Source organism: Pipistrellus hanaki, assembly GCF_964339955.1.
Source record: "Pipistrellus hanaki genome assembly, chromosome: 17".
Taxonomy (NCBI): Eukaryota; Metazoa; Chordata; class Mammalia; order Chiroptera; family Vespertilionidae; genus Pipistrellus; species Pipistrellus hanaki.
Window position 1 is genome coordinate 41457931 of NC_140519.1, and position 21404 is coordinate 41479334.

A 21404-nucleotide genomic window follows, 5' to 3' on the forward strand; every position below is an offset into this window, starting at 1 on the left:
CAGATATGCAATGTCAAATATTTCAATACAAATAGGAGAAAAGGTCAATATTTTGGATATTGCCAAAATCTCAGGTATTAGAATTAGAGAGATAAAATACCTACATAGATGACTTTACCTGCACTTTTCTAGCTTCTAGAAACTTCCTGAGCATTAGGATTCATAGGATAAAAAATACTATATGCTTATAGGTCAGGAAGAAATCCAAAGGAATAGGACTCTAGAGAGGTTCCCCATGACTTAGAATTACTTATCTATATGTATATAAAAGGCTAATATGCTAAGTGTCTCCATGGAAGTTTGACCGGGAATTCTATTGCTCGCTATAATGTGCACTGACCACTAGGGGGCTATACTGAATGAAGGAAGGCCCCAATCAGCCCTGATCACCAGCCAGGCTTAGGGACCCTACCAGTGCATGAATTTCATGCACCAGGCCTGTAATATATAATTTAAAAAAATCAGACTTAAATCTTGACAAAGAGCACAAAGAACTGAAATAAAAATTAAGTAGTATTAAGAAAAAGACAAAATCCAAGGGGCGACAAGAAATATGCTGTTAACAAAAGAATGAATAAAAAGTAAAAGCAGCAATTTATCAGAAGAGAATAATTAAAAAAATAAAAGCAGCAATATGCAAGATTGATAGATATTTAAAAGAAACTCTGTGCTAATACCTGGCATGGTTCTTCACACACACACACACACACACACACACACACACACACACATCACAATAAGGAAAAGCAAAGGGAATACTAGTTCCTTTACAAGGTACATAAACACATTCTCAGGAAAAATTAAACTCGTTAGTTCCAGGACAGTTAAAAAGCAAACACTTTGTAAATGTCCCTGAGGGCCTGTGACCCAAGGCACAGGGAAGCACATGCCCCGGCAGGAATGGCATTGTATGTGCCTCTGTAATTGTCAACAGATGTGGCATGCCAATGAAACACGGCTTCCCCTTAGCATATGTTTTGGTGACTGACAGGATGAGGGTTTAGAGAAATGAAGGTTTGATGAATGAGGCATCCTGCTTAATTGTGCTAAACTGTTTAGTTCATAAACAGATTCAATAGTAGAGAAACAGGAAACCTCATGATTCTCTCAAGAAAATATAGGGGAGGGGAAGGAAGGAAATGAAAGAGAGAAGCACAAGATCATGTTGCCATGGGATACTTAAAACTGTGTAAATCAGGCATCTATCTGGTTTCATTAGCAGAAATTGAGACAAAATTGGTACCAAGACTAGATGTTTAAAAAATTAAGAAAACATATTTCTTCAATACCAAGATATTCTAATCAATTTACTCTCTACACTTCAGTAATATTTAAGTACCAATCTTTTTATTTATTTATTTTTAAAATATATTTTTATTGATTTCAGAGAGAGGAAGGGAAAGGGAGAAATAGAAACATCAATGATGAGAGAGAATCATTGAGTGGCTGCCTCCTGCACACCACCTATTGGGGATCAAACCCACAACCCTGGCATGTGCCCTGACCTGGAATTGAACTGTGACCTCCTGGTTCATAGGTTGACACTCAACCACTGAGCCACACTGGCCGGGAAGTATCAATCTTTTTAAACACTTTACAATCCATAGTTGATCTTTGTGATTTTTTGATCTAGGCAATTCTGTGCTGTTTCCTCTCTTGCTCCTAAGAGATTCATGAGCATGAGCAGACTGCTCCTTCATTCAAAACACCCTGTTATACATCAGAAACCATTTTCAGTTCTGGAAAAAATATAAACTTTTGGCTATCAAGTCTTAACTCTAGAAGAGGCTTAGAAAGGTAATTCCCCCATTCTCAGGTCGGAGAAGACGAACTATCTGTATTTTTTGAGGCATACTATGTTAATATCTGGGATGAGGGTCCTTGCCGACAGAAAATAGGTAGCCAGTTTTTCTGGGACACAATCTAGAACTTGTCGCCCAGGAGAGCTAACTAGAGTGCCATCTGTGTCCTTGGCCGTGAGCCAGTTGTCTTTTACCCGTTCACTCATATAACCCTCCCGCCAACTCTTATCAACCCATAGTCAGTTTACTGTGCCTGGATAGGAAATGCAAGGAGGCCTCAAAACCCCCAGAAGCATCATTTGGCACAGAAATGTCCGTTATGCTACTAATGTTTGGCTTTTTACTTCTTTGCTTCCTTCTCTGAAGTGTTGCACCAGTTTATGGGGAAGTGAGTCAGGTGCTACTGAGACATTAAAGTAGGAGGGTGATTTGAAGCCAATGCTAGGGATCGGGGCAATAATAGAACGTTGGGGAGCAGGTGTAACGGTAAGGAATATTAATCATGCTCTGTTAACTGCGATTATTTTGTTCTGATTAAAGAAGGCGCCTTCTAACCTGGCTGGGGTTTTAGGGAACCTGGGAGCTCACCGGAAATGCAGCTCATCTTCCCCATCAGGGAGCTGCCTACTATGATGGAAAGATGAACAACCTCGTTACAGAAACCAGAGCCCACAGCTCTTTGAAGAACCCTGTCCTTTGCATGTCACTAAACCCTTTAAAGATCCCCAGCTCTTCGCTTACCCGAAGACCTTTGCAAATCTCCAGATCTTTAAATTGCCCATCTGGCATACCTTGTGCCTACTTCCCCATGTAATCTTTGTCCCCCTACCCAATATACACAGCTGTCTTATGGTGGGGTGCAGAGCAGATTTTTATGGATGACTTGCTGCTCTCCCATGCTGCCGGCAGTACTGGAATAAACACTGATATATGATTCAACTCTGTCTCTGCTTCATTGGCCCAAGTAGTGACAGGCAGCCTGGACCCACTGGTTGTCTGGTTACACCGGCGGCTTCATCACTCATTTGTGCAAACCACAAAGTAAGTGTGCCAAAGACCCAAACGTTAGTGAATACCAGTAACACCTGTGCATCCTTTGCAGTGTTTCCTAGGACATTTAAGTACATGCCCGGTCATCCTCTCTGCTGGATCTAAATTCATAGTGAAGTTCACAACAAATCCTCTCCAGTCATTTTTAAATACAAAGCTATTCTTCACAACCTGAAACCACTTACTGAAGATCAACTGTGAAGAGTGTAATTCACTTTTGAATACATTGTCGCTTATCAAGTACATTCAATGCTCACACCAGACCAGTGAAATACTATTGCCCTCATTTTACAGATCAGGAAACTGAAGCTCCAAGCAGTGAAATGACTTGTCAGAGGCGCACTGGTACAAAGCGATGGATCCTGGTCCTCTTTTTAGGACGATGGCTGCCTCTCCACCACAGGAGTTAGGTAGGCGGCTAGAACAATACAAATGGTAAAGGCTGTCTCTGGGCCTTTTGTGATGGTTCTTTCTCAGTCTTACTCTTGGGTAACAGACACAGTAGAGTAGCTGTGGAGTGTGTAATATAACTTGATAAGCTGGAGAGAGTATATAAGCAGTTCTGCTAAGTTTTCCCACTTGTACAGGTAAGAAGAGACTGTGGGGTGGGAGTGGGAGGCATGAGATAATGCAGATTGCTGGAAGTGTGGCCTGAACTTATCCAACTCCTCCTGTGCCTGTCCACCTGACTGTCTCAGGTAAACCGGACCAGAGAGGCTAAGGAATACTTGTGTTATCTTAAACTCATCTCTGGGGTGAGTATGAGGCACAGATCCTAAAAAGCAGAGAGACTAGGTGTTTAAAATTCAGGATATTTGGTTATTGCTTCTGGGACCTTACCACTGTCCTTCCTTATCTGCTGATAGATACTAGGATGGAGCAGGGTTTATGTATCTTATATATTTTGAATGAGATCTCAACAGTGAAAATAAAGGCTGTTATTGTGTTCATCGGCACATTATCCTATCTTTCCACTTAAAGAACTACACAGTCTCCCAAATGAGTGGACATGATGAATTAGTGGGCTCTTCTGTGCTAAGAAGCTATAAGGCTATATGTCTTGAGTTACCTACGGTCATAGTTTAGCATCCGAGGGGACACCTGGCTTGAGAGAATAAAGGCACCATGAAAGAAGTTGGAATAAGCACCAGAGAAATAGAATATGTGTCCTCGCAGCATTCAAATGCCAGAATCTGTGAGACCAAATCCGACCCTACGTCCCTGGGACTTGCTTCAATTCCCCAATTTTGCTTCAGGTCACCTGAGTTGGATTTCTGTCACTTAGTACTGAAGGAATCTGAACTGAAAAAAATAAAGAAATCTTGCTTTAATAACTGAAGCAATAATAGTGGCTTCTTGAGCGTTGACTCTGTGCCAAGCATTTTACTTAGACTATCATTTTTCTTCGATATAATCTTATGACGTAGGTATTATTATCATCATTTTATTTATGAAGAAACTGAGGCTCCCGGGGGTTAAACGACTTTCCTAAGATAAAGAGTAGTCGGATGAAATTTTTGCATCCTTTTCTCCATGGCTCCCAAACCCAGGCTCTTCATGTCTAAGCTATTTTATACAAGCCGAGCATACCTCACTTTATTGAGCTTTGCTTTACTGGACTTCATAGATGTTGCATTTTTTAACAATTGAAGGCAATCCCGCCACCAGTAAAAAAATTACAACTCACTTTATTATGATCCTCACTTTACTGCAGTGGTCTGGAGCCGGACCTGCAATATCTCTGAAGTATGCCTGCACCTCAAATCACGGGGGGAGCTTCTGAAACCAGGTGTGCTTCGGCCTCCTCTCTAAGCCTGTATGAGTCTGCACAAGCATAGCAGGCCATTCACATAGAGTACAATGGACCTGTGCTCCTGGAGGCTGGGGCACCCGGGGGAAGAATATTTTCTCAGTAAATGGTGCTCTCTGGGCTTGTGCAAGTTCTGCAGCCAGACCAATCAAATCTGAATATTTGGGAGTGGGGCTCCAGTGTTGATACACTTTTAAAAGCTCCCAGGTGATTTTAAAGTGCAGTCAAGGGTGTGAACCACAACTGTAACCTAAACATATATCTTGGGTTTATATGGGCTTTGACTGGGTCTACGCTAGCCTAAAATGAAAAATTAAAGCTTATGGTGGGGCAATTGAAGCTCACATGCCAAGGGACTCCAGTTATCAGGGTATTTCATATAAATTCTTCAGTTAGGATTAGTGAGTGTGAAATCACTGACCCCTCTAGACAATGGCTCTATTTCTGTACTGCACTTTGTATTATAGCACCGACTAAATATATTAAAATAATGTCTATGAATACCCTCATTCCTTAAATATGACATCAACAATAATTAATGAACTATTCCGAAAAATATGGATTTTTAAAGACGTGTCCAGCAAACATTTCACCTAGGTTTCAACCTTTCATAACTGAATGGTTTGGGATACTGATGAAGGCCATGCCCTATCTCGACACATAATTCTGTTCTCTCACTTGCCAGGAGATGAGTTCAGCCATTACTATGAAAAGCAAGAAATGAGAAAAGAAAGAATACAGAGAATGCACTTCATAATTAGTCCTATCGTAGGCAACAGCTCGCTCAGATTTCAGAAGATCATAACTAAAAGACTTCACGGAACTCAACCATATTAGATATGTGCATTATATAAATAGGAAGGACAATTAAGACAGCAAATGTCATATTCTAAAGAAAACTTAATACCATAAATTATGCGGTATCATACTTTCTTATAAAATGGAGACAATTCATTATGTTAGAAAAAGGGGACTGTATAAGAATATCAGGTTAAATGGTCATTTTTGAACTTTAATACTGACCAAAGGGAGGATATTAAGCCAATGAAATTACGCAAACTAAAGAACTGATTGTATACAATTGAAATATAACTCATTTCTATAATAAAAAACCCAACTTAATTTTACAAACATCTGTTGAATTGTGTTGTTTTTCCTGTAGTTTCCACTATCCCATGCTTATTAAAGTCATTAAATTGATAAGCATCTTTTAGCAGAGCTTATAAAAAAACTGATGAACTGTCACAATACTTTAAGACTTACTTGACTTAAAGAAGGTTCACCAAGCAGACTGAATATGTCTAAATACAGTCAGACATTATTGTTGACGTCTAGTAATTCCAGTATGCACAACCACTGCCGATCGTGGTGTACTGGTTTCATGGGACTACTCTATGTCTCTTCAAGGGGACATTTTAATTTGGCAGTTTCAAGTAGCAAAACAACAATAAGAAATTTTACTAATAAACTGCTAGAAAGCACAGATCAATCCTTGTTGTCTCTTCCAGAATACGGGTACACAATTGGTATATTTTTATTTTCTTTCATCAAATTAACTAGGTTTTTTTTCATTTTTTTCTAAAGTTCCTGAAATTTTCAATAGGTAACAAGAGTTATAACTTAAGTGATTTCATTATTTCTTTCAGGAATAGCCTGAACTTGAAATATCAAAAGCTAACTCAAGAATAATAGTGGAAAACAGCAATAATTTGGTTCCATCTTACAATATTCGAAAGAAAAATAAAATTCCAGGAAATATCAGTTGCAGTCTAAATGAACCACTGCCTTTATATAAACCTGCCTGATTGGCAGAGGCAGAGAGAGGGTAGAACAAAGGACGTGAGAAGAAGTCAGTAGTGATTCACAATAACAAACTCCTTTCCCCAGGGGTAAGTTATTCTGGAGCAGGAATGCACTGAAATCCTTTGCATAAGCAAGAAGCAAGTAAGATAAACATTTCAGACACTGCCATCGATCTGGAAGACTCTCTCAGCATTCCAGGCTCCCCTGTGTTGTATACTGTGGGAAAAGGGCCACCAGCCTCGAAACCAAAGTGGCCTGTTCTCAGGGTGACATCTGCACGCAGCGCAAGATAACCTTGGGCAAACCATTTAGTCCCCAAGTCTGTTTCTTTATCTGCAAAATAGGGATAATCACAATTATCCCTAAGGATGACTGTGCAGATAAAAAAGACAGTGTCTGCAAAAGTCTGAGTGTCTCATAATTAGTAGAGGCTCAATAAATTATAATTTGTATTAAGTCTTAAGCAATGATAATGGGGCTCAAATTCTCCACTCCCTGAGCTAAGAGGGAAAGGCCTCTTTACCTTAGTGAATACAATCAAATCAACTAATTATTAATTCCAAACAGATAGTCCATTCTTATGGAATATCTACATGGAAAGAACAAAGCTAGCGCCAATTCTCAATTATTCATTGCAGCAAAAGCAAGACACACAGCAGTCTCTTTTTTATCTGAGGTTTCATTTTCCATGGTTTCAGTTACCTGCTGTGATTGGAGAATGTTAAATGAAAAATTCCTGAAATAAACAATTCATAAGTTGTAAATTGTGCGCTGTTCTGAGTAGCATGATAAAATCTCACACCATCTGGCTGGGACATGAATCATCCCTTTGTCCAGCAGATCCACACTATGAATGCCACCTGCCTGTTAGTCACTTAATAATCACCTCGATTATTAGAGCAGTTATCAGACAGAGAGACCACATTCATATAATCAAAATACATTATATTATTATAATTCTATTTTATTATTAGTTTTTTGTTTGTTTTATTAATCCTCACCTGAGGATATTTTTTCCATTGCTTTTCAGAGAGAGTAGAAGGAAGAGAGGGAGAGGGAGAGGGGGAAAGAGGAGGAGAGAGGGAGGGAGGGAGGGAGGGAGGGAGGGAGGGAGGGAGAGAGAGAGAGAGAGAGAGAGAGAGAGAGAGAGAGAGAGAGAGAGAGAGAGAAACATCAATGTGAGAGAGACAAATTGACTGGCTGCATCCCGCACTCACCCCGACCCAGGGGCAGGGAGTGAACATGCAACCCAGGTAAGTGCCCTTGACTGGAATCAAACTGTGACCGCCAGTGCCTGGGCCGACACTCTAATCACTGAGCAACACCAGCCAGGGCTTATTAGTTATTGTTGTTAATCTCTTATTGTGCCTAATTTATAAATTAAACTCTATCATGGGTATATATGTCTAGGAAGTAACACACATAGTATAATAACATAATATAAATAGTATATATGCATTTGCGGTTTCAGGCATTTACTGGAGATCTTGGTATGCATCCCCTTGGGATGAGGGGGAGCTACTGCACCTGGGAGGAGCGAGCACATGTGTTTCTCTTCTACTCCCGTCTTCGGTGTCAGCTCCTCCCCTTTCTTTCTCTCCCCTTGAAACACCCCCAGTCTCCACTCTAATTCACCCACAATCTGTCCGTCTTTTTCTCACATCTACCGCCCAGCAAACTTACTCAGTAGCTTTTCTCAAATTTTAAGAAAGATTCCTACTGAAAAATTTAAGGATCAGGAAAAAACTAAAGTTAAAAAAAAAAAAAAATCAATCTATACAACTTAAAGGGCAAACCCCTTCCCGCTACACCGATGCACAGCACAGTAAACGGAAATGTTCCACGCAAGTACCACTGCAGAGGGCCCAGTGCAGACTCCACAATCCTGACCACGACCTTTGCCCGGCACCTCTGAATCCCTTCAAATTGTAAAGTAACACCTAATGAAAGGTGGCTAGTAAAAAAAGAAAAACAACAACAACAACAACAAAAACCCAAAACGATATTTCAATATAGTAGTTAAAATACAAAATATAGTTAAAACACAAAAACCAGTAGTGCCCTCGGCGCTCACCCCCCAGGAGCTCCCCATCCGCCAGAGTGACACCCCCCCAGCCCCTCCCCAAAAGGCCTCTGCCCGCACCCACCTCTCTGGGGCCTCCTCTCCTGAGGAGGAGGAGCAGGGGGTCCGGAGCCTCTGGAAGACGCAGCCCCAGCACGGTGTCCTCTCCGAGGACGGGCCAGGCCTCCCAGGGGAGGGGCCCTCAGGCCATGGAGCCCGGGCCTGGGGGTGCAGCCTGACCAGGCCTTGGGGAGCTGCAGGCCCTGGGCCTCCCTGCAGGCCCTCAGCTCCGGGACTTCCGGCAGAACCACTTCCGGGGAAGGAGGGCAGCTCATCAGGAAGAGGGGACACCTGGCTCCCTCCGCAGGGCGGCCCCGGGCTGGGCTGGGCCAGTGTCTCTGGGAAAGGCTCAGCCTCCAGCACCACCAGCGCCTGTGGAGCCCCGAGGCCTCTGAGGGCCCCTCTGCCTCCCCTGGGCCTGGCTTTTACCGGAGCCTCTGCTCCAAACTACCAGCCATTCCTCTACCCGCCCTGGAGCCCGCTCCCATGCACTGGGCCAAATAAAACAATAAAGTTTTTTGCAGCAAACAAACAAACAAACACACACACAACAAAAAACAAATCAAAACAAAAACCATACAAAAACCACTGGAGAGAATTTGGATATTAGAACAAAAAATAGCTCCTTCAACATTTAATTATGAAAGATTTTCATAAACCTTAAAAAAATCTAAGATATGCTTTAAAAATCTACAATATGTCAATAATATATATTTTAAATATTGCAAATCCATGCAGTATGCTGTTGGTGGAAGCTACTTTGCAGGCCGAAGGCAAAAAGCTGGAGTGGGTGGATATAGAGACACTTTTGTTTATTTTAACTGTGAAATGTTTTGTAGCCACAGAAATGGTTCTGGAAACAGTAATGTTAAAACTATTTAAAAAGCTGAACTTACAACTTGATAATACAAATGTAGAGTAATTTGCGATGTTTTTGGTTATATATAGAATGGTGTTAAGGGAACAACCTCAGGTCAGAGATACTTAACATCATCAATAACCCTTTCCCATGGCCAGTGTAGGGCAAATTGGGAAGTAGTATATATTTGTCTTTAAGATTGTTCTACTTTCTAGTCCTATAACCTCCTCAGGCCTACTCCTGCTAATGATTTAATTCCTGCCCAGGACTTTTTTTTAACGATCAATCTGATAAGTCACTGATCAGGGTAGTTTCTGTTCAACCTCTTACATGAGTCTTTGCATTAGAACAACAATTTTCAATCTTTTTCATCTCATGGCACACATAAACTAATTAATAAAATTCTGCAGCATACCAAAAAATATATTTGTTGCCAAGCTGACAAAAATAGGTATAATTTTGATTCATTCACATCAGATGGCTATTATTGTGTTGCCTGTTGTCATTTTTTATTTATTTGACATTCTAAGGGAAAAGAGGTCCTTGCCCCTGACTAAATAGTATATTTTAAAAATTATTGTGGCACACTGGTTGAAATATGTTACACTAGAAAAAAAAAATGATCAGCAGAAAATATCCTACTCTCAAAGAAGAAATCTCTAATGGTAAAATTTCAGAAACCATTGTATTTGGGCAAGGAATTATTTGGGTCAGAGAAGATTTCCTAGAACAGGACTAGAGCTAGAAGTATAATAGTAATAATAATTGTTTTCTATCCCATTTCTCAAATTTGGTTGTGAAATCACTTTTACTACAATCACAAAAGATACGTATTAATAAGAGCAAGAGAGAGATTTCTAGGCCCAATTCCAGAACCATTAAGTCATAATCTATGGCAGTGAGAAACTTATAATTTAGAAAGAGAAGACATATGGGTAAACAATACAAATGGGTATTATTATCTCAAGTTTGGAAATGATCAGATTATACCTTATAGACCAAAAGCTTAGAGTGTCCATGCATTTAATGGCCTATCTGTATTCATTGTGGTGTGTAAGAATAGATAGAGCAGTATCTAAGGAACCCCAACTTTATCACTTGGTCTTACCAGGCACTCCAGCTTGGATCCAGAAGTTAATGTCTGCCCCTTCGCCAGCACGGAAGACCTGTGTGACATTGATGGGCTGCAGCAGCCTCATGACCTCCTTCATGATGGCTCTGGCCTTGTCGCTGCCAGTGAATTGCAGCCCAGAGGGTAAAAAGGTTCCGGCATCAGACTCCATCACCAGGCTGTAGTTGGAAATATTTGCCTAAACAAAGACAAAGTGTTTGATTTATTTCTGCTGCTTGTTTACTTTCTCCTTGGGAACTATCAACAACAATAATCAAATACTTTATCTCTTCGCCAGTTCTTGCCAAAACACATCTTGAGGGTCTCGTCTGTGTATTACCTAACTATTCTGAGATGCACAATTACTCATCCTGGGATTTGCCAAACTTGAGTTGACATGGAAGGATTAAAACATATAATAAACAGGAATGTAAAGTTATTCAATTATTTTTACTAGCATAATATTCTCTCAACTAATTTTCTTAAGTGCCTCCTGCATACCAGGATGCAATCCCTCCTATATGGTGAGGGATCTCCAGGTAGCATTAGCGATGCAACTGTTATTGGAGAATTGCATGGACTTCCCTTCTCCGTTGCCAGTGAGAGTCGGGTTCTTGGGGTGCCCCTGAAATAAGCATTTCCAGAGGTCCCCAAAGGAAATGAGATTTGGTAGAAAGCTTTATTTGCATGGAATTACATCACTCGGTTTCAAAAGTTCCATTTCCCTTAAACCAGTCCTGGGAAAGATGCAGCTGGGAATTCAGCAGAGCTAAAAGCAAAGCCAGTGTCCAGAGTTTCTTTTTATTTTATTTTATCATATTTTATTGATTTTACAGAGAGGAAGGGAGAGGGATAGAGAGTTAGAAACTCGATGAAAGAGGAACATTGACCAGCTGCCCCCTGCACACCCCCTACTGGGGATATGCCCGCAACCAAGCTACATGCCCCTGACCAGAATTGAACCAGGGACCTTTCAGTCTGCAGGCTGATGCTCGATCCACTGAGCCAAACCGGTTTCGGCAAGTGTCCAGAGTTTCTGTTCCATGATGGAGCTGGGTCCGGCACAGCATCAGGGTAGTTGCAGTCCATTAGTCTATATGTGTAGGGTCCACCTGGCTGTGGGCCACGTGGGGAAGTGCAGAGTGAGAGAGCCCCACAAATCAGGACTCAGATGCAAGCAGAAAGAGAGAGAGAGAGAGAGAGAGAGAGAGAGAGAGAGAGAGAGAGAGAGAGAGAGAGAGAGAGAGAATGCCTTAGTTCAGGAGCTGATGTATCTTAGATTCCATGCCTTTGCAGTGGCCACGCCTATTTTGGCCAGTGACCTGCTCCCAGGTGTGATGGACAGGTAATCATTGTCCCTTTGTCACCCTGACCTCTCTGGGCATGCCCATAATATTCAGCTCTTCATGTGTTTCTATCCAGTTCATTAGTAACTGGGTTAAATACAACGATATCAAAACAAAAGAAGGCCTACTCTATGGACTATTCCTCTTTCCTGTAAGTAGATACTATATCTTCTTTTCATTGTGAGTTCTCCTGAAGCTTAAAGGCACCAAGCTGACAGGTTTGTCTTGGGTTCCTGATGTTTGTTGTCCTATCTGTTGCATCCCCAGGGAGAGGTCACAGAACAACACGTGACACGCTGCTCTCTCTGGTGGACAGCCATAGCTCTCTAAACCCTTGCGACCCTGCCAGGCCACTAGTTTGTTAACTCTTTCCAAATAAAGTCTGGTAAGTAAGCAAATGGTGATTTTGTGTAGCCGATATCGGCACTACAGGAGATCAGAGTAGAAGATGCTCTCGCCAGCTTGCACAGCTAAACGGTCACACTGGCCTAAGACTTGCAAGTTTAAAGTCCTTCAGTTTTCCCAGGAGCCGTCCACTTCTTGAAGACTGACTGACTATTACCAACAGCTACTCGGCCGAGTTATTCCCAAGCCATTCTGGATGGCGCTGTATTTATTTTTCGCAGAGTAAAAATCAATAGTGACATTTGTACAGTGCTTCCAGAGAGCTTTACATTTGTAATCTCCTTTGATCTTCTTCAAAAACCAGTAGACAAAGCGGCTTTATGGTTGATGATGTTTTATAGAAAAGGAACTGAGGGTCAGAGAGGTCAAGTGATTTGCTCAAAGTCACTCTGTTAGCAAATGGTAGAGCTGGGTCTAAAATCGCATGCTTTCCAAAACTCCACACTACCCCGGCTAGCATTGGGTAGGGTGATAAGTAATACTTGTTCTGAATTAGGATGTTTCTTCACTTACATAACCTACTAAGACTTGCATAAGTATTGCTTTTTTTGTCTAAAACATTCTTTTTTTTTACAATGATGTCCTAACTATTACCATAGAAGTGTAAGTGTTGTGATAAGGAGACAAGGAGTGGTGAGTTCTAGAGGAGGATGTTGCCAGCATTTGTAAGGACTGAACGGGGTAGTCCTGGGATACCAACTTTTTGTTATTGTTGTTGTTGTTAATGATGAGGAAGTTAACAAAGCACAAGTGTGCTCATGTTTTTAGTCTCACTTCTAAGGAATTTCTTTCTTCGTGATGACTTTCAGAGAAAGACCCAAGGCATTTATCACGGAAAGTGCCATTTTGGTTGTCCGCCGTGGCTACTCCACAATGGCAGCATTATTAGAGTTTTAATGTACAAAAATATTTGCATTAATGCCTTTCATTCAGGGCTCGTTGAACTAGCACACCGATGCCAGGTCAGCAAGTTGCCATGTCCTAACCCTTTCCCCTGGTTCGCCTGCTAACCCCACCCAAACTCCCCCTACCCCTTGAAACAGGAGAATTAGAAACATCATGGCATATCTGCAAGTGAGAACAGAAGTGGGTAATCTTATGTGGGAGGGTTCCTCCAGGTGGGCAAATCCCACCTTTCCCACAAGGAACTGAAGCAAAGTGCTCCTGATTATGTACAATTTAGGTTAAAAGTGGAGCTAGGTAGCAGTCTGGCTGTCAGACCAACGCTAACAAGCAGCCTGGTGTGATGGACACAGCACTGGACGCACTCTGTTGTGTTCCTGACCAGCTTCTTCCCTCTGTCTCCACGATATCTCACCTTGGCTTTGGCTTCTCCATCTGTAGCCTTGGACAGATGCTCTATTCCAAAGCTGGAATAATGAGTCTGTGCATATGGAGCTTTGAGTGCCTCCAAATTAAAGACTTTTGTAGGTCGAAGTGAAAGTGGTTGCATGAGCTGAACTTGTCAGGGTGCCTAACAAACTGTGCCTGAAGGGCTTCTTGGCCATCTACAACTGCGAATGAACAGACGTTCTAGGGCCAGGGGACTCCGGTTTGTGAATGCCACTGTGCAGTGTTGATAGGGACATAGAGAATAACACATACTAGTGTGAGGATCTTTCAAAGGTGCCCTATGCTATATTTGCAGCAGCCAGTTTAGCAGAGAGGTAAGAGCTTTGGAATTATTCAGACTGGGTTTCATCCTCGGATTAACCAATCATTGGTTCTGTGACGTGGGCCAGTCTAGGTAACCTCTCCATTTCTTCCTCCAGAAATGGGTGTGATAAAGGCAGCCAGTTTATGGAGTTATAGGAAAGAATGCATTGTAAAGTGCATAATTAGAACTTGATAAACAGTTGTTACAGGCCTTAGCACTAGGTATCATTACCTCTCAAATGTTCAAGAATTGGCAGGCTGCTTATAACGATAGTAGGTAGCATGTTACAGTGCTTCCTACACACCACACACTGGGAAATGCTTTATAGCTTATCACATGTAATAAGCAAATGCAGAGTCTGCCCCAAGCTTGTGTTCTCAACTCCTGCACTGCCCTGTAGGCTGGCACTTGCCAAGTGTCAGGTTGAAAGCCCCCAGTTTAAAAAAAAATTAAAAAAATATATATGTTTTTATTGATTTTAGAGAAAGAGGAAGGGAGAGGTAGAGAGAGATAGAAACATACATGAGAGAGAAATATCAATTGGCTGCCTCCTACATGCTCCCTACTGAGGATTGAGCTGGCAACCCAGGCATGTGCCCTGACCAAGAATTGAACCAGCGACCTCTTGGTGCATGGGACGACCCCAACCAACTGAGCCACAACAGCTGGGCATGCCCTCACTTTTAATGTAAAACACAGTTACTGCAGTTACACAAATATACAGAGTTTGAAATATTTTTATGACCATAATACAATGTTTATGTGGACAGATTTAATTATCTTTGCTAACAAAGTAATTTAACTAAGCAAAGACAAGAATAAAAACAAAACCAAAAACCACTATGGCTCTATGAGTTTCTTCCAACTAGGAAAAAAAAGCCTAACATAAAATGTCTTTTCAAGCTGAATTCGACAGGATGCACAGAAGTCAATAAACCGGAATTCAGGGAGGGTAGAGAGACATGTTTGATTTCTGTTCGTGTAGAATGGTATTAGCTGCTTCTAACATGATGGCGGCATTCCCAAGTATCCTATTTATATATAAGCATCTCCCTATGTTTTTGATAGAGAACTAAGAAAACAAACCACCCACCGTCCATGACACGGCTTTTCCTCCATATGTATGGAGTGGTCTAATTGTTAGCACCTGTGAAGGGGACGGCAACGAGTGTCTCTGCACAGAGCAACCGGGCTGAGCAAGTGGGTCACTGGGCTGTTAGACCTGCTGCTTCTCGGGGACGCGTGGTCACACCCGTGTTCCTTACTGTGCCATAATCACGGGGGACACGCTCAGTGTAGATTTAAAAAGCTGATTTTAGCTGGTGACAGTGGAGCAGAACCAGGCTCGTGTCACTCGACCCACACAACACAACTTCCTGTTCCTTCTAGAGAAGAGGTTTTAGTTCTGAGACAGCCAGCACCTAAGACAAGCTGAGGCAGATGGATGACGAGGCTGAGCAGCTCAGAGATAAGCTCAGCCCTTATCTGCAAAAGCCCACTTTGCTCTCTTCGGAAGCAGCTCTTTATGAGGAGACATGGAAGCTGTCCTTTATTGCCATGCAAGGTACACAATGCAATGGGGAGAAATGCTCCCACGAGCCTCCTAGGTTCGGATCACTGGATTAGTGAATAGCTGCACAGGGTTGAGGATTCATAACTTTGCCTGGTGCTAGAATCACATCCTATTATGCCACTCTTTCTTTCTTCAAGTGTCAGTTTTACCAAAGAACAATTAGGTAACCATTAGCATTCTTGGGGTGCAAAGCAAGATAAAAAAAAGGAAAGTGTTTAAAATATATGCCGCGTGTTGTACCATGCTCACTCCCTAATACAAACTCAGAGATGATGTTTGTGTTCTTTGCCTTTACAAAATCCCAGGCGATTCTTCTTCAGAAATATCACCCCAAGTTCAGTATCTCCATGCCTTCCAAATTTGGCTGCTTCTTTGTTTTAAAGCTTTCATTTCCTCATAACCTAGGTGGCATGTCTTTGGTTTTGAATGAAAGTAATATTGCAGTCCCAAAATCAAACGAGGAGAAAAAAAAGAGACTCCTAATGATCCCAATTAATCACGTAGCCTCCTCAATTCAACTTTCAAAAAAAGCAAACTCTGCCCTGACACGGGGCAATCACTCTCAGTAGCACTGTCCTGCCCCCGGAAAGGTTAATATTCTGCAGATGAGGGTGGTGGTGCTGTTTGGTCAGGTGGTGGACTCAACACAAGTTCCCAGAACCAAATCAGCTAATGACTCCCTGCGCTGAGCTGTCGCAATCATCTCTTCCAGCTGTGCCCTGACCCTGGCAGTCCCAGTTCAAGGGGCGAAGCTGGGGAGAGGGGCTTCTTCTCACAGCTTCAGCTCAAACGCCTGTCAGGGTTGGGGGCTCGGTAAAGAGGCATCTCCGGGCTGTGCAGAGCCAAGAACAGGCTTTACTTTCTGGTCAGGTCTACCCTGACGTTCGGACTTTTCTTTCTGACAGTCTTCAGAATCCAGTGTTGAACAGCCTGGGGTGCCCAAGGGAGAGCCGGGGGAGGGACGATGACGAAGTGGAGTGCCATAAGTTGTTTTTATTTGCCAGCTGAATGGCTGCAGCTTGGGGAGATGGGCAGTCTTGGGTAAGTTACATCAGTGCTAAAATTGCAGCCGCCTATGGTGGTTTAGCCAGCGTGGTGCTGGAGATGGGAACAGAATGAATGGCTCCTGGAGAGCTCTTTCCAGCCCTAGCATTCTGTGTGTGTGTGCAGGGTTCTGTGGCGAGAACCTGTGTTTTCACACAATCCAATTTTCACGTCCTCCCAAGCACTCTAGATCTCAGAGGATTCTTCTCTGGAGCTGGTTACAGCCCATGGAGAGCCCTCAGACTTACTGAAAACACATGATCCCCCTATAAATGTCACTGTGGTAATGCTAGTGAGCCAGAGGCTAACCATGTGTTGTAAACACAGGCTAAAAGAAATAAGAATTTTATTTATATTGCCTAGGAAATATGATTGTGTTCACAATTCTTTTAGAAAAAGAAAAGAAACACATTATCCAAGATTAATCAGGAAAGGTTGACATGGCAGTTACTATCTATGTGCTTCATTTTACACCTGCATGTCAAAGCAACATAATCAATAGTTAGAAGCCGTGAGACTCAAGCGCTCCACATTAGATTTTCATTCCTTTAATAGAATGCATTGGTCATGTTTTTGTGTTACTAGTTTCATGTGTATTTCAATATTGCATTGAAGAATGCAATATTGCAGAAGACAAAGCAATAATACAGCTAGCGGGCTTTGTGAAAGCGGCCTTCTCTGCGGCCCCCCCACCCCCCTCTTTTTCTCTCTCTCTTCCCCCCTCCCCCCGGCCTCCTGGTATGGCCCTGTCAGTCTATCTTCCTATTCATACTACATTCCCATCCTTCCCCAGGCTCAAAATGTAAGAACTAAATGAGAGACTGTTCCTTCAGCTGACCGTTGTTTTTGACACTGTTACAATACACCTGGGGTATTTCCATAGCTTCCTAACTGTCTCCCTGCTTCAACTGTTGCCATACTTCAGCCTATTCTCTACACAGAAGCTATAGTAATCATGTTAAAAAGGAAACAAAAAACAACACACCACTAAGTCAAATGATATTATTTAGTAGACCCTCTACATTGTTTTCATCTCACTTAGGCAAAAAGGGAAAGTCTTTATATTCACTTTTAAGCTGTAAATGTAGGACCTGACCTTCCATAGCTTCTCTGACCTCATTTCTTACTAATCTCAACTTCACTTTCACTGTTCCAGATGCCTTAGTTCCTCAATAATGCTTGAGTTTTGGAGCTTTTGTCCTTGCTACTTCTTCTGACTGTTACAACCTTCCTCTGTGTATCTCTCATTTCTTCCAGGGCTCTGCTGAAATGCCCTCTTCTTAGGAAAGTCTTCCTAATAACCTTAAACAAAACACTTCTCCAAAAATTCCTTATGGCACTCCCTACTTTTCATTTTGTTTTATTTTTCTCCTTTGTATCAATAACAAATGTTTATTTTTATTGTCTGTTTCCCGTTGGAAGAATATATTATCCCTTATGATAGGGACTTTCCTGTTGTGTTTACTGCTTGTAATAGATAATTTAATGGCTATAAACCCTCCCGCCCCTGTAGGTATGCCCTTCTGCAATGTGAATTTGCAACTCCTTTCACCAAGTGTTATAATCTCTTTCTCTACCTTCTGAATCAGACTGGTCTGTGACTTTCCTTGACCAATAGACTCTGGCAGAAGTGACACACATGATTCCAGAGCATGGGCCACCTTCTATCACCTTGACCTTTTAATGCCCTAAGACTGGTATGTACCAAGCCTGGGCTAGCTTCCTTGAGGTTGAGGTCCACATGGAGAGAGAAATCCAGCTGATAGCAAGCCCCACTTCCATACATATAAGTGCAACCGACTTTAACATTCCAGCCCAGCCAAGCTGCTCAATGACCACAGCCTGAGTGACCAGATAATATACAGAATGCCCAGTTCAATTTGAAGTTTAGATACATACTTTCTTAGTAGGACTATATTCTATGTGGCATTTAATAGATGTATGCTCCCTACTAACAGGAAATCTCATAATGACAGGGTGCCTGGAACAGCACAAAAATATATATAACGAGTGTTCAATGAATATCTGTTGAGTGAGTGAACATTCTGTATTATTGATTCAGAGAAGATTTATATGTTTGCATATAACCTGGATAAGTGGGAAAGTTGGAATTTTATCATTTAAAAAATTAACGGGTCTGATTTGTAATCTTGCTCATGTATTGTTTCATGCCTACTCTGCTGAAGTGGGTTCAGAATCACATGCATGAGCAAAGCCAAAACCTTACTCAACAAGCACCTTAGTTATCTGCTGCAATGCCTGAGTACTTGCTCAGTTGGGTTCCCAGAATTCTTCATCAAAAGAAAAAACCCCCCAAAAAACACAAAACAAACAAACAAAAAAAATGTGGCCAGGAAGAATCTGATTATTTGGTTTTATAATGAAAGAAGCCTCAATCTGTCTCTAGAATATTGAATTGTATAAAAGAAGCTGAGCAAGTTAGCCACAAAACCATCTCACCCAACAAAATCAACGGACTTACTGAATGAAACTGTGGTACATCCAATGGCATTGAGGGGCTGGTGGCTACAGTGGCCACGAAGGAAAGTAAGGAGAGGAAAAAGAGAGAAAGAGAGAGAGAGAGAATATCAGGAGTAGGAAGAGAACTGCTCAGAGATAGTCCCAGTGAGGCTCATTAGGATGGGATAAAGAAGGCCTGTGAAGAATACTGGCCCTGGGGACAAGAGGAATTTGAGATGAAGAAATAGGACCTCTAAGGGCACTATATCCCCTAGAGAGTAAAAAACAGCCATCCCAGTGTTGACAGAAGAGAAGCCGAACTTCCACCAGACAGGAGCAGAGGTGACGAGAGAACAGAAAGTATTATTATCCACACAGATGATGTGTTTATGTGGAAAAAAACCCATGCTCAGGGCTATTTGTAGACTTCTCCCCTGAACCCCAAATTCCTTTACTAAGTCTTCTACTTGACCTCTACATGTATCTCATTTAACTTGTTCGAAACTGAGCTCCTGATCACTACCTCAACCTCCTTCTCAACTCCTCCTATTTTAGTTTTTCAAGCCCCAAACCATGGGATCACACCTGACTCCTCTCTTTCTCTCACACTCTATATACACCTCACTATCAGATCCTATTGGCTCTTTAAAAAAAACACAAAACATATCTGGAGTTTCACAACTTCTCACTCCTTCCATTTGCTATCATCCAGGTTCAAAATACCATCATCTCTCACTTGGATTATTTTCAGACCTAGTCCTCTTCCAGTCTATCCTAAAAGTGGCTTCCAAAGTGATAATTTTAGAATGTTAATTCAGATCATGTTAAGTCCTCTGCTCAAAAGCCTTCAATGGTTCCAGTCTCACTCAGAGAAGATGGTCCATGAGGCCTGCCATGATCCGGGCTCCTTTCTATTGATGATCTCTTGTCTACTACTTCCCCTCCATGGCCCCACTTCAAGCACGGGGACATCCGTGCTCTCTCCCTAATGCCAGGCTTGCAACAACTCTTCACTTTGCCTAAAGTGCTCTCTTCCACACAACCATGTCACCAACTTCTTTATCTTCTTCAGGTCTTGACTCAAACATTAGCACCCAATGAAGTCTTGCTTGCTCCCATTCAACCAAAATTCACACCACTCTCTTCCCACACACCCTATCTCTGTTCCCTGTGTTATTTTCCTTCTCAGTTGCTCTGATCAGCCAACATACTATTTATAACTTACTTATCTAACTTGTTATCAGTCTTGATGCACTAGAATGAAAGCAAGATAAGGGCAGAGTTTAAAACAGTGCCTAGAACTTAGAAGGCTCTCCCAAAACATGTGCCGAGTGAATGAATAAATATGTATATTTATGTGTTTAAAGACATATGTGTATAAATATACATATATGTAAACCATGCAAGCATATAGCTAGACACTATTTTGGATGATATAGTGGTGGGGGTGAAAATAATGACGATGATGATGTGGTTGCCAGTGTTGGTGATAAGGCAACGTAGGTTTTTTAAAAATCTGCTCTAAAAAAAAATCTTCTCAAGAAAGCATAGGGTGCAACAACTAGTGTTTAAGCTGAATATTTTTTGTATAATCTATAAAGCTTTTAAAAATACAACATCCATTATAAACGCCAAAAATAAATACTTCCAAGAAGACTATATGGAATGACAACAATGAAAATGGCCTTCAATTATCTAAATATAAATAAAACTTACAAGGTTCCTTCAATAATGGAATAAGAAGATATTCTTATTCTGGTAGCTAGGCAAAAATCATTTCGTTCTCAGGAGTGTGCTGAATGCATCCTTGGTACAGCCTGTCGTCATCACTTTATCGTCAAAGATGAGAACCCTTACTTAACATGCAAGACATGGCAAAGTAAAATGGCCATCATAGGAGAACTGCACTGGACATTTAAATAGAGTTTTTAAAATATAAAATGAATTTTTAAAAACCTTAATGTTTGTTTTGCTACAGTTAGTACAACATGCATCTAATAATACACGGTGTGATCAGTAAGACTCAATTACAGAAATTGATAAATGTATGCTGGGGCTACTTAAGAACTTCTGCAATTGCTTCCCATACTTCGTAAGTTTTAAAGCCGTCGGACAAAATGAAGGAAAATCATAAACAGATGAGGCAATTTAGCTTTGAGAAGAGGTAAGATAATTTAATAGGTATAGTTTAGATAAAAGGAGGCTAAGGAATTTAGCAATTACAGGGGGGGAAAATCCAAATAGGTACCAGTATTAAGCTAAGGGAAGTGTCGGAAAACAATTTTCCTCATCTGAGAACAGTCATAAGCACAGCAGTAATCACCCACAGGTAGAAGAAGAAAACAGTAGGAAATGGCAGCGA

The 21404-nt window shown here is 41.6% G+C and overlaps 2 protein-coding genes and 1 long non-coding RNA gene across 5 annotated transcripts in view; 2 read left to right on the forward strand and 1 right to left on the reverse strand.

Annotated features, from left to right (window-relative positions):
• LOC311611990 overlaps positions 1-21404 on the forward strand; it is a 567051-nt gene that overhangs the window by 219360 nt on the left and 326287 nt on the right. The gene's annotated exons all lie outside the window — the stretch shown is intronic.
• Positions 1-21404, forward strand: part of TSPYL5 (TSPY like 5) — a 214269-nt gene that overhangs the window by 114613 nt on the left and 78252 nt on the right. The gene's annotated exons all lie outside the window — the stretch shown is intronic.
• The window catches only part of CPQ (carboxypeptidase Q), a 311444-nt gene that overhangs the window by 46445 nt on the left and 243595 nt on the right, over positions 1-21404 (reverse strand). For all 3 annotated transcript variants that reach the window (XM_084864576.1, XM_084864577.1, XM_084864578.1), the window contains one exon: positions 10555-10756. In XM_084864576.1, coding sequence (XP_084720702.1) covers positions 10555-10756 — 202 coding nt within the window. The remainder of the gene's footprint in view (positions 1-10554; positions 10757-21404) is intronic.